Source organism: Saccostrea cucullata, unplaced genomic scaffold (genome assembly GCF_032062105.1).
Source record: "Saccostrea cucullata isolate Sc308-1 unplaced genomic scaffold, CSIRO_AGI_Scuc_v1 ctg141, whole genome shotgun sequence".
In the NCBI taxonomy this organism is placed as follows: domain Eukaryota; kingdom Metazoa; phylum Mollusca; class Bivalvia; order Ostreida; family Ostreidae; genus Saccostrea; species Saccostrea cuccullata.
The window spans coordinates 833,758-852,207 of NW_026940735.1; the positions used below are offsets into that span (position 1 = coordinate 833,758).

At 31.3% G+C, this 18,450-nt stretch overlaps 1 protein-coding gene across 3 annotated transcripts; it reads right to left on the bottom strand.

Moving 5' to 3' along the window:
- Positions 1-4,923: 4,923 nt before the first annotated feature.
- LOC134256079 (CD82 antigen-like) lies at positions 4,924-16,984 on the bottom strand. Of its 3 annotated transcripts, none has more exons than XM_062738680.1 (8): positions 16,957-16,984; positions 16,197-16,280; positions 12,670-12,885; positions 10,657-10,725; positions 10,335-10,454; positions 7,985-8,143; positions 5,883-5,966; positions 4,924-5,131 (listed from the first exon to the last, which is right to left on the bottom strand). In XM_062738680.1, exons 2-8 carry the CDS (start codon positions 16,257-16,259, stop codon positions 5,066-5,068), a joined length of 777 nt encoding a protein of 258 aa, XP_062594664.1. In that variant the 5' UTR covers positions 16,260-16,280; positions 16,957-16,984; the 3' UTR covers positions 4,924-5,065. The 3 variants fall into 3 exon arrangements, with proteins under 3 accessions (XP_062594664.1, XP_062594662.1, XP_062594663.1); XM_062738678.1 differs by lacking the exon at positions 16,957-16,984 and adding an exon at positions 16,424-16,807; XM_062738679.1 differs by lacking the exon at positions 16,957-16,984 and adding an exon at positions 16,424-16,807 and having other exon boundaries at positions 4,925-5,131; positions 16,197-16,267.
- Between the last annotated feature and the right edge of the window lie 1,466 nt (positions 16,985-18,450).

The window sequence follows — 18,450 nt, forward strand, 5'->3', positions numbered from 1 at the left end:
AGCGTCTGCTCTAGAGTCGCGAAGTAAGGGCTTGATGCTTATGTCGCAGGTTCGATTCCTACTGTGGGGCGTAGAGTCCTTCGGATGAGGCTGTTTAAACCGAGGTCCCGTGTCGCAATAGGTGCTGGCACGAAAAAGACCTCATCACTGCTCAATGGACCTGAGTGCAGAACATAGGACAAAATTAAATTTGCAGCTCTCCATCGGCAAGTAGTGGCGTCTTCATATAAGTGAAAAATTCTCTCGAGGGACGCTAAACAACATACAAACAAACGCTGTTCATTACCTTAATATTTTTTCATTTTCAAGTCATAAGCTAATTAATATCTACCAATAATAGGTTTTATGAGCAACGCATTATTTTTTTTAATAAGATAGAAAGAACAATCACACTGCTGGTAAAGTGCGAATCGAGAAAATCTTGGTTTCGGACACCAGCTACTATTGGTTTACATCAATGATGCACTCTATGTCAACTTAACTATAAGAAATGATAGAACATTTGATTATGACTTAATTATTAATATCCAGTATGGTTTCATGTAGTAGAATTCCTTGTTGGTTGAATACAAATAAGGAGCAATCCCGTAAATGCTTTAGATTACACTCGTTTCATGTATTCTACTAGATTATTCATATTTGCTGTTAAAGTGGTAAACTCGATTAACGCTACATTATTTGTGTTAAAAGTGATATGAGTATATACTATATGAATCATTTATGATTTCCTGTTTCTTTTATGTTTCACAAGATTAAAACTTTTGATGCAATATAGAGTTTTTTCTGATTACATTGCGAGTATGGTTGCTGTATGTGCGACTCTTGACACGTGCAATTGCTACGTTTGGCTTCTGTTCTGTTTCATGAGGTGCGACGTTTTACTGCTGTATCATAAATTTATTGTTACCAGAGAAATACGTTTAAATTTAATGTTGACACATTAGATAGTGCAAATTTCTTGAATAAATCCCCAAAATATATATACCTCCAATTCAAGGAGATCAAATATTTAAAAAATATTGCATATATACCCCCCCCCCCTCCCAACATAAATTGTTCTATTATGTGAAAAAATAAAGGATTTAAAAATGCAAAATTCACTCTGGTTATGTATTTGAAGAGAATAGACGTTGATGCATGTAAGAGTGTTTTACTTTTACATAGGTAGCCAAGGGTTTCCGATTCGCCGAAAAGATGTAGGCGGAAACCCTTTCAAGGATCCCCTCCATGAATAGTTTTAACCTTTGACTTGAAAAGATGGCATTATGTATTTCAGATAATTAACTTCTATGGAATATTTTGATATCTCAACAAAATATTCTCATTGATTTGAATGACATACTGCAAGCAAGCCGTTGTCCATTTATTAAACATACTTTGACATTATTTTTAATGTATACGTAGGAAGGATGAGGATCGCAGGTGATTGACAACCCAAGAAAAATGTCCAATCTCGGAAGAACACAGCTCCAAAACTGTAGTGTTAACTTATGGTTTTTCATGTTTTCATCTTGAACTATAAAGACAATATAAACCATTGCCGTTCTGAAGCTAGAAAATGCATTTTGTCGTGTGTTGGGGACCTGAAACTATTCCATTTGTGTATATATCTCAATGCTACTTTCTGCATAAACTGACGAAAGTAGCGTAAGAAACCCTTGGCTAGCGAAGATGACAACGGACAAACCTTACGGTTAGCTGCAGAACTGTATCTGTCTGAAGACGGGAGAGCTGGAAAAAATGTAAACCGGTATTTATTGTACATAAAAGTGTGCTGCTTCTCGGATTCAAACTGTCATATTCTAAAAACAATTTTACTTAGTGGGTGTTCCAAATAAATTCCTTTACAATTTCCACTCACTATTTCCACAACAAATAACCGTTGTAAATAACCCTCCATGAAATTGAGACCAGCCAATTTCGCATTTTTTCTGCAGATGACAAGAGACAAATAGTTTCAATTGCAACACGCTTCGTGAAGAATTTAGAGGTCATGATTTTTTTTAGCTTTGTGCAGTTGAGATAAAAAAAATTAATCAAGTACCAATCGCAGCATTTTTTTTTTTTAACAGATTTTTGTTTTGGCACTGTAGCACTTTCAGTATATATTTGTTTGTTACAAAAAAGTTTTCTACATAAAAAATTAAAAACATGAATCAAAACTAAAGCAAAAGACTATTTTCAGGAAATAAAGTCTGGCATTTGCCTGAGATGTAACATAAATGTAGATTGCAACACAATTTTCTTATATAATCATGCTTTGAACAAATATAAATTGCAAGGAAAAATATTAATATATTGTTTACTGCTTTAAAAAGGTGGATCACGACATTCGTATATGTATTTGAAGTTTTAAATTATTTCTGTCATATCATTTATACCACATTACTCCATTTAAAATAACAAAAGAATATAACCAAAAAAAAAAAAAAAAAAACCACAATATTAACAAATGGAACAGTATTTGCTAGAAATTCAGAAATGACAATAAACTACAAAAACTATTATCCTTTTCATGTAATTTTGAATAATTTCATAATATTCACTTTAAGTAACATAAACCAACATTATAAACCAGTTGTCGCATTTACACAAATAAAAATCTGTGTCAAAATTTTACAGAAATCAATTGTAGCACCTACAAAATGAATTTGTATTTTGACTAATTCCATGAAAATAATTAATGTAAAGCACATTGTTGTGTCCACGGCACAGGTTTTTAACAAGAGATTATATTTGTTCAACATGATGCATATACAAAGGTCAAAACAAAATAATCGCTCCTCAAAAAAATACCCCACTATACATTATAAGAGAGAAAGGTAAGCAACTTCGGTTTGCTTACTAAACGCCGCGCCTATTCTATTATGATAACACCCGAGAGTGATTATTACGTCAGGCTAAAACTCTCTCGCGTTAAGTAGGGGCATTTTGATGCTTATGTCGCAGGAAATTTCAACATTCTAACTGGAATGCTGTTTGTGGGCGATGCAGAGTCAATTCGATAGGATGAGGACTGAAATATATTAAAACAGAGGTCCCGACATTTTAGGTGAAAATAAAATAAATACATGTATTTAAACCCAAAGGTGCTGGCACGTAAACAAAAAGTTGCTTACCTTTCTCTCTGCTGTAATGTATTTTTTTGAGGACCGATTATTTTGGGGTTTTGAGATTTGCATTGCAAACATGTTGAATAAGTGTACTAAATATAAATTTGAAAAAAATTTGCAGCTCTCCATCGGCAAGTACCTGTGGCGTCTTAAAATATAAATAAAAAATTTCTCTTAACTGTCCAATCAGTCCTGACGCAGTTAAAATTCAATGCATACATGAACAAACACGTTGTAAACAGCCATTAAATGTAATGTTTCGATATTTTTCATTTTCAAGTCAATTCAATCGCTTAACATTTTAATAAATTTGCTTTCTAAAAAGGATTTTTATTGTTTTATATCAAAAAAGATGTATTTAACTAGATATTTCACAGGTGCCAATAGTAGCTGGTGTCCGAAACCAAGATTTTCTCGATTCGCACTTTACCGGCAGTGATCATTATCAAAATCATCCTGTTTTCTGTCTTTTCAAATACAACGTATGTAACCATCCACATGCTGTTGAGCTTGATTGTTCCTGTTATGCAACCTAGGAATTTTGGAAAGCAGTCAGGGAGCTGTAGTTAAAAAAAGTATTGAAACTGCGTCACATGGCTTTTTAATTGAATTGAGTTGAGTCAGCTTAACGTTAAAATGAGCATACTTAAAAGTATTTGCGTGTGTGTTGGTATTAATTTACTCTATGTACACGGTCACAGATAATCCGCGAAAATTTGTCCAAGCGTACTTTATATAAATGTAGGGCATATATTGACATAATGTACCGAAATTGTGATCGGAATTAGGATGTCTACAGTAGTAATAATGTACCAATCAGGATGCGTTTTACTTTCGCATATGCTATTTAAGAAAAAATAAGAACTCTAAGAAATATCTCATTGATATTTTTATGATATTTCAATGTAATTTCAACTCATTTGTCATTACGAAAGACTTGGTACAAGAGTTGTAAAAAAAAAAAAACAATGATGAGAAACTAATTAGAAACCTCGAATACTCTTCTCAAAAATCAGAATATTTCAACATTCAACAGAAAATAAAATTGAATATTGACATTTTTCATTTTCATGAAAATGATTTAAAAAATGGTAAATCATAAGTTTGCTATTACATGTATCACATGTACCTTCATTTTCAATAACGAGTTATTCCGTGCGATTATATTAATTCTTAAAGGACAGATGATACAAACAAAAAATAGATGCCTGGATTGTTATTTTTTTATTGCAAATGATGCAAAAAATAATATTCCAAAATATAAAGAAATTGTTAACTTTCTTTGATGTTAAAACTTCTACCCTTCTGAAACCATCCTTATTATTCTATACAAACATTTTTCACTCCAAATTCTATTTTTGTGCAACTTTGAATAAAAAATTAAAAACTACACGGTGAAACCTATTCATTTTATTCATTAAAATATGACCCAAGTTGTTATTTTCAAAATTTTTGACAAAAGTTTGTTTGTATCATCTGTCCTTAAAAACTGTACATGTATTTTAAGTAATGGTATAAAGAGTGGATTTTTATTGTAGTTATGACATTTGTTTCTGTTTATTTTAAAAAACGCATACATTTGTAGTCTTGAGTAAAAAAAACAAACTGCAAATATATAAATCTACTCATACAATGTACAAAGACATCTTTCAAACTGAAAGTCAAAACAGTATCTTGAAATATATAATTTTACTGTATATTCTATGTATACTATAGCATAATGGACGGATGAAAAAATGGACGGGAAAAAGAGCAAAAACAAAACTCTTCTGAGGAAAAATGTATATAAAATTTTTACCAATTTTCTTTTAACTTTCAAAAACAAAAAACCTGTTCCTCTTGTTTACATAAAAAAGACATGAAGAATCTCAGAAGTAAGTAAGTAGAAAGTTTTAAAAAAATGAATTAAACAAATTCTACATTCAACACAACAGTTGACAAATGTCCTTTGCTTAGTCACCTGGGGTTATCTTTGAACTGTCCTTCACAATCCAAATTGCAAACAAGATGCATAAAATCTATGAAAAAAGAATACATATAAAAAGTTAAATAAAAATAACAAAACTGTCCACATAAAACAAACGTTTCTTGTTATATCATACATTTATTATTATAAAAAGAAGATAGAGAGAGAGAGAGAGAGCTGTCCATGGATCACAAAATTCATGTGAGTCACTTTGGCCCTGCTGTTTTGCATCATATCTTTCCCAATAGAGATTCCTATGTGAAACTTTAATCTCCTTTTGTGGCCCACCCTATATGCAGGGGCCGTAATTTGAACAAAATGAATTTACACTACCAGAGGATGCTTGAACATTTTGCTGTACAATGTGTACTTCAGAAGAGGAGTTATAATTGTGTTTCCTTCGTAACCCCAAAAATCCTGGTTTGAAGAATGTTAGTGAGATTTCTTGAAAGTTAAAACTTTTTAGTAGAGTGATTGTTGAGAAAGTTATGTGTAAACGATTTATAAAATTTAGAATCTAATGTAACATATTATTTTAACTTGGGTTGAAAACTAACTCGGGGATATTTTTCCTGTAGAATACTGAAACCAACGATGTGAAATTTAGACCCCCAGCTCATTTATAATTGAACTGCTTCTTGATATTGGTATCACCCAACCTGGTCTAAATATACAGCATACCCTTCGTTATTTTTGCGACAGCAATGTACGCAACACAAATTTTGTAAAAGTGTTTTTCACTCACCAACAGCATAAATTTCATTTCCACAAAAATATACACACTCATACCAAAACCCCCTTACCTGAAATAGGAAAAGTGCCACGCCCACTCCGATGACCATTGGTTTGTTGTCCTCAATCAGGTCCATTATGGCCGTATAACATCCCTATGGAGAAAAATTGACTACAAATATATGTACCTACTTCAACAATTTCGCAAACAATAATTAATAGCACTAGAAACTCTTGTTGCTATAGCAACAAAAAAGGTCTTCCGTTCTCCTCTATTTATCTGTATGAATGAGCTTTTATCTATGTTTAAAAGGCAGATAATATTTACAATGATTACAGGAAAACAAACGGCCGGAGGTATAAACTCACTAAAATTCTTGACGTTACTTTAGACAGTTTTAGTCTTAATAACATTTATAAAAATTCATTTTCAATTTTTTAGCACTTCCTGTGATGACCGGAAGTGACAGAGGACGCATTTTACCCTATATCTGTTACCCAATCTTCAGAAGTTTCGTGCCTTGGTCTGTTACATTTTAAGAAATCTCGTAATGTTAACTCGTTTTGAGGACAAGAAATCACGTGACCGCGAGTAAATTTTAAAAAAGATATTTTACGTTACTTTAGACTTTTGCAGTCTGAATAACATGTCCTTAAATCATTTCAAATACTCTTTTTTATAAAAGATATTTCTGGGATAGTATGATACTCAATTTATGCAGTTTTTCCTCTTATAACCGGAAGTTGTCGTTTTTGTTTCTACTGGGACTGACATATTTCGAAATAACAAATAAGATGCTGTAATGTAATACAAAGAAAGATTTCACAAAGAAAAGTTGAATTTTTTGATATATTTGATCACTTCATGTGACAACCGGAAGTGACTGCGGACGATGTTAACTCAAATCGATTTCTCTACTCAGCATAATCTACCATTCCTATTCCTTTGGTGTCTTAATCTCTAACCGTTTACGAAATCTAGCTATGATGACTTTAGTTTTAGGATAGAAAATCACGCGACCGGAAGTGAATTTTATAGAGATATTTGAGGTAACTGTAGATATATTGAATCTGAATAACATACCCAAAAACCGTTACACACTTTATATATAAATGATATATATTTGAAAGAAAAATACTCAAATTATGTAGTTTTTCTCTTATAACCGGAAGTTGTCGTTTTTGTTTCCGGTGGGTCTGATATATTTTGAAACTACAAATAAGATGCTATCAGGTGATGCAATAAACTTTCCATAAAAGAAAAGTTGAAATTTTCGATTTCTTTGACTACTTCCTGTGACGACCGGAAGTGACGTCGGACAATCTTAACCCACATAGTTTTGCCTACTTATCAAGATCTACCATTTCTATAAGTTTGGTGTCTTCATCTCTTACCGTTTACGAGATATCTCTATGATAAGTTCTCATTTTGAGGACAGGAAATCACTTGACCGAAAGTGAATTTTAAAAAGATATTTAAGGTTACTGTAGACATTGGCAGTTTGAATAACATATCCAAAAATCATTTCAAATACTTTATCTATAAAAAATATTTATGGGAAAGAAAAATACTCAAATTATGTAGTTTCTCTCTTATAACCGGAAGTTGCCGTTTTTGTTTCCGGTGGAACTGACATATTTCAATACTACAAGTAAGATGCTACAATGTGATGCAAAAAAAATTCAAAAAAGAAAAGTTGAAATTTTCGATATTTATGAACACTTCCTGTGACGACCGGAAGTGACGGCGGACAATCTTAACCCAAATGGATTTGCCTACTTATCAAGATCTATCATCCCTGTAAGTTTGGTGCCTTAATCCCTTACCGTTTCTGAGATCTCACTCGGATTAAATATTTTTGAAAAAAGCGGAAATCGGACATATCTGACGACCGGAAGTGAATTTTCAAAAAATGAAAAAAACGTCTCGGGGTATTTTCATTTTCTATCATCCCTGAAAATTTCAGGAAAATCCGTCCAGCCATCTCTGAGAAATCCTGCCGACAAGATTTGGGGAAAAAAATAATAAGAAGAATAAGAAAAAACAGTAGAATCACTATAAGGTCTTCCGTCTGAAACGGAAGACCTTAATTATGATTTATCAGAATCATTACTAACATATAATGATATTTTGTCATCATGAAAACATTACAGGGGATAGGTATAATAATACTTTAGAATGGTATCCGGTGGGATTTGTACAACTTCCATGTATGGACTGGAGAGTTGATTGTTGATTACTCTGCAGTATATCCTCCGTTAATGCTTTACAACAGCCAATCACATTTTTCCCATTCAGATCACTATAGCCATTCCACCCACAACATTTCAGCTGAAAAGTAGAAAAAAACTACTTTAAACAACAACAACAAAAGCGAACAAAAACTGTGTACACTAGACAAAATCGCCAACGTACCACTTAAAATTCTAGCTCATCTGTATAATTACTAAATATTTGTCGAATTAATCTATTTACGATTTGTGATCCACTTATGTTTCATGATGTCTTAGTGTCAACAAAGGGTGCCCTCAAATAGCCTTTAAGTCAGCAAAACATTTTCTTAATGCTGATTTTTGAACCGTTGAAACAGCAACATTTGATGGTTTATACCAGTGGTACGTATAAATGGTGATAGATAGTTTATCAAAGCGGTTGCGTGCCTGTATTGCAAAATCATACTCTTAACGTGTACCATGTCGCCTTAAATTGTTGTCATCCACTGCATCTGTACATACCATCATCGTCTCAAGCCATGGATTGGAGTCCGCGTATATAGCTTTCTCCAGCAACAGAGGAGGATCGTATATTTAGGCAGTGGTTGGCGATGATTCCGTATCCGCTTTTCGGTACATCTGGGTGCAAAAGCTTTACAAGTACAATAGACGCAATAGATGCTTATTGTTTATTGAGGGCGGTGGTCAGTCGAAGAAGAAAATTCAATATACAATTAAATTTATCAAACTGCAGCATGCATTTTAAAAGTTAGAGAAACAGTTATCTTTAATTTGTTTTTATTTTTCACAAAATTCTTTAAAGAAACACTCCGCAGTCACCGATAAGCAATATGCCCTTCCTTCCTCGAAGGGGGGCATAAATATCTGAACGGTTTGTGAAAACAAAATGCATGCATGTAAATAATGTAATTATGTTATATTTTCCCAAGTACACTTCGAACCAATATGACATAAGTTTAATACAATTTCCTCTTCAGGCGCGTAGCCAGGCGTACGTTTGTACTCACAAACGTCCACATCATTTTTGAAAAGGAGGGAGAGGCAGACGTAGTTTCCATTTATCCTTGTATGCTCTTAAAGCATACACATTATTTTACAAAAGATTTAAGATGAATACATGTAATTGATTTTTGAAATATTGAAAAAATATATATAATACTTCTGTCGAAACAATTTATAACAATACTTAAAGAAAAAAGACAATTAACAAAATCAGTTTTAGTGGAAAATACCATTGTATTTATCCTCTGAAATCATTAGATTTTGGTTTACTATTGAAAATTTTCCTAGAAGTGCATTATATTTTACCAATCTTTCTGACTATTTTACCATAAATATTTCAGTTGTCTCTTTAGAAGTCTAAAATTGTTTTAGTGGGTTTGTCTTAGAACGACATTAGAGGGATCCTTTCTCTTTTTGAGGGTTTGTCTGCATTCTGTACAATAAACAGAGCAGACCTCGAATATGGTTGCGTGACAAACTTGTTAGTAAAGTGCAAGAAAAATGCGATCAGAAGGAGCAAATTTGCACATGAAAATCGTCGAAAATTCACTAGCTTAGCCTTCTGGACCCCAAACAAGCCTTCACCTTGAGCCCATTGGGGGCTTATGAAGGAGGCTCTAAACCCCCTGCCTACTCGGGAGTCCACATCTAAAGTACCCAAGCTACGCCCCTGCTCTTGTTTATTAAAACATTTCAAGACCCCCCTCCCTATATAATCATTCAACTTTTTTTTTTATTTTGCTTGGATTCTTCTCAACTCAGTTGACTTTGATTTCATTTCACCACTTTATTTACTCTCGACCCTGGCACGATTTAATGCTTTTAATCCTTAAACTATAGATAAATTTACAACAAATAGCTCTGACCATACCTTATTATTTTTGTTTAGTATGATAAATAGGCCTAACTATGATTAGAGAACAAAATTTACGAATTTTTATTTCTCACCCTGATGTAAGTATTTTCGCGTCTTTATCCTTTTATCCTTTGTCAGAGTACCCTTCATACATAATTAAACCCTTAAGGCGTGACATGTTCCTTAAATATCTATTTTATATCTCTTTGTAAAAAATATATTTAAAAACTCTTATTATCATTCTCTAAACTGTTTTCAAAATGCCTTGAGAAATAATTAAGCACTGCAAAAATTGTGATATCGGCAATTCAAGAAATTTCTAAAAGGAATGAATTTATTTAAGTAATATATGTGCTTCAATAAAAACTTCTTGTGGAAAATTATATATACTTGAGGAAGGTGTCATCTGACCATCAGTGAAGCTACTCACGCTTGTAAATAGGAGATCCATGGCCCTGCTCTCTACGTCTTTGCTTAAAGTTCCGCCACTTATAATTTCTTCATACTTATTAAATTCGTTACTTAGTGGATCCGAAAGAATTTCTTTAAGCTAAAAAAAAAACGATACTAATAATTCATTTCTAATAAGTCTCAGAAATTCGTGAACATACAAATGCGCTTTGCTTTGCGTATATGATTTTTCGTTAAAAATTGTTTGTCAGTACATTATTCTTGTAGTTTGTTGCATGTATATCAAGGTGCTATAACAAAATATTTGCAAAAAAAACCAAATCTATGCATCAATGTATTACCTTATCAGAAAACAAGAGAGCTACAAAGGTCACTTCTATCAGGATGAGCAGCACCATGATGATGACGTACTAATAATATCAAGATAAATACATCAGTATAACACAGCGTTTAAAATCAGTTCTTAAAACATCAGTTATACATCATGCAGTATGCCCAATTAAGTTTTTAAATGTAAGATTACCAATTTACTGTGCTATGTATGAAATTCTTTAATCAATGGAAGATTTTCCTGGTTATAAAGAACAGAAATGAAAAAGTTCGTAATACAGAGCCCGGGAACGTGTAAGGTTATGGGATGATATATGTTCGTTATCGTCATATTTCACTAATCGTGAAACTATATATCAGATAAACTGTTTTCGTTCACAATACTTAGAAAGTTTTGATCATATTTTACAAATCGTAAAACTGCTTGCTCTACTCCCCTGTGATTTTTGAATGGACTATTGGAAGAAGCTAAAGGAAGTCCACTCTTAGATTCCTCAACTGCAGAATACAAGATAGTGTTTGTGATTAAAGAAGTTTCAAAACACTGGCTCTTTAAGTCAACGAATATGTCGGAAGATAATCCTTACTCAATCCGTCGGTTCTGCCAACAAAGGAATACTAGTAGCGATTAAAATAACATTCTTAATCATACGATTTTTCAGTCTTGTATTCCATCATATTTCAATGTGAAGTTTACGCCATACATTCCCTACAGATACGTTCCCAAACTGTTACATTCAAACTTTCTCCACTGTATACAAACTTCACAGTGCTAGCTACAACTTCTCAAACAAAATCCTCTCATAAGTGTTTTTTGAACTACAAACCCTCTGATGATATCAATATACCGGTAATTGAAATTAAAGACCTAAAAGCAACCAGATCAGAAAGTTCTATATACTTGCAACTGACGTCAGAACTTAATGACTATAATGAATTCTCTCGAAGATTATGTCAGACGTTAGGTTAAGTATGAAAAATCAGAACACTTTGTCAGAATGGATTAAGTGTTTTAGAAATACTCGTATATGTGAAAAAAAGTGTTAGAAATTCAAAAGGCAATAGGCTAACCTTCTATCTTTACATTTTTCTCTAAATCGGAGGCAATGCAAGAATTAGAAAGACTACATGAACATCATATTATGGCTCCAGAAGACAAGGCTTGTAATAATATAGTCTCTGTTTGTAAAGCTCATTATTTTAACTGTATTTTGGTTTTAATTCTAAGTCTGAAAATCCAATTTATACTTGCAATTCGCTTTCTGAAGATAAAATTCTCCAAAATCACATTTCAGTGTTTAATACCTTTAACATTTCAGCCAGCAAAGGTGAGATCGATCTACCCTATCTTTACAAGATTCCTTAACTTCATAAATTTCTTTTACAAACAAGGATACGTTACAAATGCTCTATCAAGTCCCTTTCTTTATCCTTAAAAACTGTTAACTGTTGTTAAGGAGAAACTTCTTGCGTACTGTGATACAGCATATACGAGAATTGGTGGAAACAACTCCGAATAACTTTCAGAAAAGTTAATATCGCCAAATTTTTCAAAAGTCAGTTACATCAAATTAAGTATTCCTTTTCTATACTTTATACAATCCATTCCTTACGATAATTTAAAAGCTAGACATTTAGATATATTGTACTGAGTATTATCAATGCACAATAATAGTCTGGGTTTGCTCTGCTCCTATTTTGTATTGTTTTTTAAAGAAATTTTGATCTCTCAAGAATACTCTTCGTTATCCCCATATATTTCATACACATACCTTCATTCATATGTCGACTCCAAGTGAATTTGAAATTAAAGACACCATAGAGTCTTTACATTTGTTTCATACTTGGATGTTTTAATGACTATGGGCAATAAGAACCAACCAACAACTAAATTGTCAGATAAATGAGATGATTTTCCTACGTTAACATTCCCCTCTTATGAAATAATATTCCATTATATATGGAGGTTATATTATTAAATGTTTTTACTCGCTTTTGTTAACAAAAAATCAATCCACACTTACAATAATTAGAAAGACCTTGATGCTGCAACAAGCCCCACATCCACCTAGAATTCCCATCACCACCAGGAATATCCCGATCCCGACCAGAACCCATGCTGCTATAGTTAGATAGTCAGATATCACCGGCAGGTCCTTAAAAGCCTTCAGAACTGACGCAATGAAGTCAGCTCCTGCTATAACCAAGGCACCTGCCGCGATAAGAGCAAGTCCAACGAGCTGAAAAAGAAATGTTTTTATGCTGTAGATACTATATGGTTGATTCATAGGTAATGTCACTGCAGGTGTTAAGAACTGGTATGTTATCAATTGAATTTTACTATTTCTTAAATTTAGATGAATAGATGTTTCTATACTTCTGTTTCCCTGGAACTGTTTTGAATTAAACACAAGTTAAACATTTAAGAACAAAGAATACCAGGCCTTACTGAATATTTATAGAACATGTAAATTATGTACTAACCCAGAGAAAAACAAATACTCAGTAACTAAGTACTTTTAAAACTATAATAAAATTATTATATTATGTGATTTAGTTTAAAGCTGTCATCATGCATATAAAATAAATGCTCAATATTATATAAGAAAGAGGATTATTAAAATTGTAAGAAACTAAATTTATCAGCAACAAAGTCCCATCCCGGGGATCTGGAATTCTGAATAATGACAAACTTTCCCAATGTGATAGAGGTATAATTGCATGTTCCTTTTAATCATGCAAACAGTTTGTGAATGTTGGGTAGTTTAATCCTCTGTCTCGTGTAATGAAATGTAATGATGCTTCTTTTCATATATTCAAACCATTTTTTTTCTATTTTTCAAATGTTATTTCCAAAACAAGATTGACTGACGCTCTTATTCTCAGAATGATGATACTTAGTGATAGACAAAATTAAGATAAACGATATGATAATTTGCATCTTATGCCTCTATCAATACAGATGTCCTACATAATTTTTTACTATTTACAAAAATGTTTGAAAGTACTTCATTATCTCACCCTTTTTATTGTTGTAGTGCAATGTGGGGTCTGAAACAGTTATATCCCAAGAAAACTATCTTTATATTTGATGTTTGCCAATAGTTTAGTTGGAAATTAGATAAGAAGCGCATTCATTATTAGGTAATTTACAATTAAACATTCAAGCAATACAACAAAACATTCAATTAACAATTTTGAATTAATGACAAAAATTAGTAAATGTCATTTTGCTCAGAGAGACTGCTGCATTTCTATATTTAAAAAACGACACAAAAACAAAACAAAAATTCCTATATTTCCTTTAAAGCAATATGAACTGAATTTTTGAAAATTTTATTTTGCTGTTAAAATGTGCTATTATAATAATTTTCTATGTAACTTAAACGTTTATGATCGATTAGACTAAAATAAAGCAAAAGAAAGATTTCTGCATACAGTCCAATATACAGTTTTATATAAGGTTATCATTATTGTACAGGACTACAATAATGTAATTTTGATTCAATCAAAGCTTATAAAGAGTTCTTCCATCGCAAATATGAACAAAGGAAGTTTATTAACGTTATTTTTTTTCTTTAATTCAAAATAGTTATTTACAATTTTGCAACAAAAAAATTCCGACATACAGCTCATATTGCTTTAAATTTTGATGTAATGTTTTCTAAAGTATTTTTAATTAAATGTTTTAGATTTGATTTAAAACCCCAATAATTTAACAAAGCATTACATCAAAATTTATAACTTTAAAATATTAAAATAAAAAACCAAAAGTAATTTTACAAAACATTACATCAAAATTTAAAGGGACATGGGCACAGTTTCAACTGAATTTTCAAAAATTAATTTTAATGTCTACAATTCCTTATTAAGACAATTTAAATGATCAGCAAAAATTTGCACATCATTTGTTGATTTACAAAGGAGATACAGAGCTTAAAATTCTTCATAATGTAAACAAGGCTCGTGCTTTGTTTTTGTTTACATATAGAAAATATCATATTTTATAACAAGACAAGATTCTGCAAATCACTAGGAACTGTCTAATCGTATTTAGAATTATTGAAAAAAAAATCTGCTTTGAACGAACGCATAAGTTTAATAAACCTTAGTAAACAGAAACATGGAACGGGCCTTGTTTATATAAAGAAGGTTTGGAGCTCGTAATCTTTCTCGTATCTCGGCAACTGAAATTCTTATTTTTGATAATCATAAACAAAACACCGTAGTTTAGCAATTGTAAACATTTAAAAAAAAAAAAAAAGGAAAAATAAATTTGAAAATTTTTTAACTGAACTGTGTTCATATCCATTTAATATACAACAAAATAAATATTTTTGAGATTTTTTTCCATTTCAAAATACTAGTTCTTAGAATTCAATATGTTGAATATGTTTAGATTAAATATCGTTTATCTTGATTCGACGATCATCTCTTCTTTTCTTTTTTGGACCGGATTAACAATCTATCAAGAGCACTTCTCTTTTGAAACTTTGTCAATAATGTGGCGTGTTGTCTTTTGATATGGATATTATTTATATGGATTTTTCTGTGAAATGTACTGGTTGCTAGAATAATGTTTGATTCATAGCCAGACTTGGTTCTGTATTGAGACAAATTAATAGTAGAATATATATTTTAAATTTTCACCTTGATGTTTTTGGTGTTTTGGCACAGTAAATATATTTTTTGAAAGCATAAAATAATAATATAAGAAGGCTATAGGAATGTGTTTGATAATAGAGCCCATGGCGGGGCATTTCAGATAAAATATTTTAATAACATTTCGGTTGTCATTAAACAAGATAACAACAACAAAATTTCTTACTTCTCTTTATAGAATCGTATCGATTATCATAATATTTAAAACAAAATGGTGTTTTTATATTTTTTCGCAACCACAGTCGTCTTGAATATATATAACAATTATCTTAGATTATCCATAAAATAATTTTTTTTCTTCTTAAAATACATGTGCTTTTGCTTTCTCGAACAACCACAAAAAAAATTACTTGTCTTTTTGAGTAAATCAACATTTTAAAGTTATCATTGAATGGGACTGTATATATTTCAAACAGGAATTTGGTTAAATACTTTTTCAAGTATAAAGATTAATGCTCAGAATATCAAAGTTGTTATTTTCCCATGGTCAATCTTAGGTTTATGTAAACTGTATTACTGCGTCTAACATTCTTTCAAATGTGGTATCTTTTTTTATTTGAATTTTTTCTGTTGTTGTTGCCAGGCAAAAAAAAAAGACCTATCCACCTTCAGTAGAAAAGAGGGTAACATACGCGAAATCTGTCATTTTTTTACTACATTTACTTTGTTACCATTACTAGTATTTACGATTTTGTGTGTAAAAATCTTTTGACAACTAAACTAAAACAATATTGCAATATGATACTATAACTTTTGCTTTTTAAAAATAAAATTGGAAAACGAGATATTGTTTTCCAGTAAGAATGAGTATCTTGTGTCTCCTAATACAGTATTACTCATTATCGCAGGCATATGTTTAGCAATTCTAATTAAACAGACAAATACTTACCAGGAAGAGAGTATTCAGTATACCAAGGATAAGTTTAGCACAACATGCGCCAGTACTCCCCATCTTCAAAACTTCAGAACAAAACTTAAAGTATCAATAAATAACCAGAAAATTCTAATTTGAAATTGAGTGCGTTTTAGATATCATCGCTTTTTTGTCATGCGCAATTTCTTCAAAAAGAAAGACATTCGGTATATACTACAAAGAAATAAATCAAATCGAAAAACCTTATTCGTATTTCCAGAAACCGATCCGTAGTCAACACTTTCCAATGATAAACCGATTTTTCGCAATTGCTCAATGTACGGGCTATCCAAATGTTGATAAGATAAGATTTAACATTAAATGGAAACGTAAAAACTGATACTTGGACCCTTTCTTTTGCCTCTACCCTGGAATGGCCATCGATTTGTCGCGGTGTTGCTCTGATAAAATTGTCGATTTTATGAATTTATCTCGGACCACTACGTTGGTATCTCAGAGAATGATGGAGGACTTTGAGTAATATACTTCCTTCTTTTTTGAAAAAGAAGATAAAAATCACCTCCATCACATATTTAACTTTACTGACTAAGTTTAGTGTTCTTGTTAATTAAGAAATCCTGCCGCCGCTTTATGTCAGAAGTTTTATAGTTGTTTAAAAATCTAACGTTATTTCATAAACATTTCTAAGATAAAGGAAACAACCTTAAGAGACTATCATTTTATTAATTTTATGCTTCAATATTGAAATATTTAAAACCTATCTTGTGAATCTCACCTTCTTTTACCCAAGGAAAGTTTGCTCACACAGGCTTGGAGAAAAAATGTCAAACTGATAAAACGATTACGGACTTAAAAAGATACGAGTTTGTTAACATACGACTTTACTGCATGCTGGAGCGATACCATGTTACGTAATTCTTTGATTTATAATGTAGGCCTTCAAAGACAATGGCTTAGTATGATAAAAATTCTTAAAATACGTAAATAGGGGTTCTCATTGCTTTAAAAAAAGACAGTCACTAATACAATCAGTTTTCAACGTTATAACATAAAATATACTAAAAGCATACACGTAAAAAGGATTTCAGATGATGTATCTGAAATATACCAAAATAATATAAAAATATTATAAAATTTTTAGGTATATAATTATATTGTCAATGTTTTCTTTTTCGTAACAACAACCTTAAAAAATTATCCTTTTTTGTAATTGAGAACAGATTCAGCATAAATAAACTGTCTACAGACCCTTTCATTGCAATTATTGAAATTTCATAATATTTTTATGAAGAATATATTCAGTAAAAAAAAAAAAGAAACGAAAATGCATAGTAAACTTTTTCATTGCAACTAAATTTGTAGAAAAAGAAATCGATATTGGTTATCTTATAAACATTGCCCAAGGCTGCAATATTTACAACGAATTCGTCACCTAGTATGTATAAGGTAACCTAAAGACATTGTTAATAGCATTGAATGATACATAGTGCTATAAATTCATTTTTTAAGAGTATTTAAATCTTAAAAGTATTTTCTAAAATGTAAATTTAAGCAGAAACTCCACATATCAAAATACACATTAAATCGAGCATTGTGCATTTCTACATTAACCAATTAAGAGAGAAATTATGCTTTTGAAAATGAATGTGAATAAAATAGTTGTTTCTATAGAGACCTTACTACTTGCAAAAAGAAGGAGCAGAACAAGTCAATTGTGGATTTAAAAAGCTACACATAGTAGCAGTTTGACGCAGATTACATATATCTTTTGGCAGAAAAAAGCATTTTGCAAAGTCTTTATTAGAATAAGTCTATGTAGAGCAAATTCGATTAAATAAGATACAGTTTTTTCTTTAAACCTTGTTTTATTTTATTTAGCAAAAAAAATAAATAAATAAATAAATAATGATAATAATAATAAAATTACCATTTCTCGAGCATTCCCAAAATCTAAAAATTTCATAATTCTAAAGATTGACACATTTCTTCTTTCATAAATCATAGTTCAGTATAGTTCCATACATTTTGTAATACTTACGACACACTTGTAAATATTTTGCTTGTGATATCCTTACAAGTGTTATTATAACATACGACGTAATGTTTAGAAAGTAATTCATTAACGGTTACGCATGATTAAACAGTCAGTTTGAAACATCATTGACAACTGAATGCAGACTGACACATTTTTTAGCGTAGTAATTCCATATCTAATTAATGAGCAACAGTTTTGATTCATCATCCAAGTATACCCCATCCATTTTAAAAT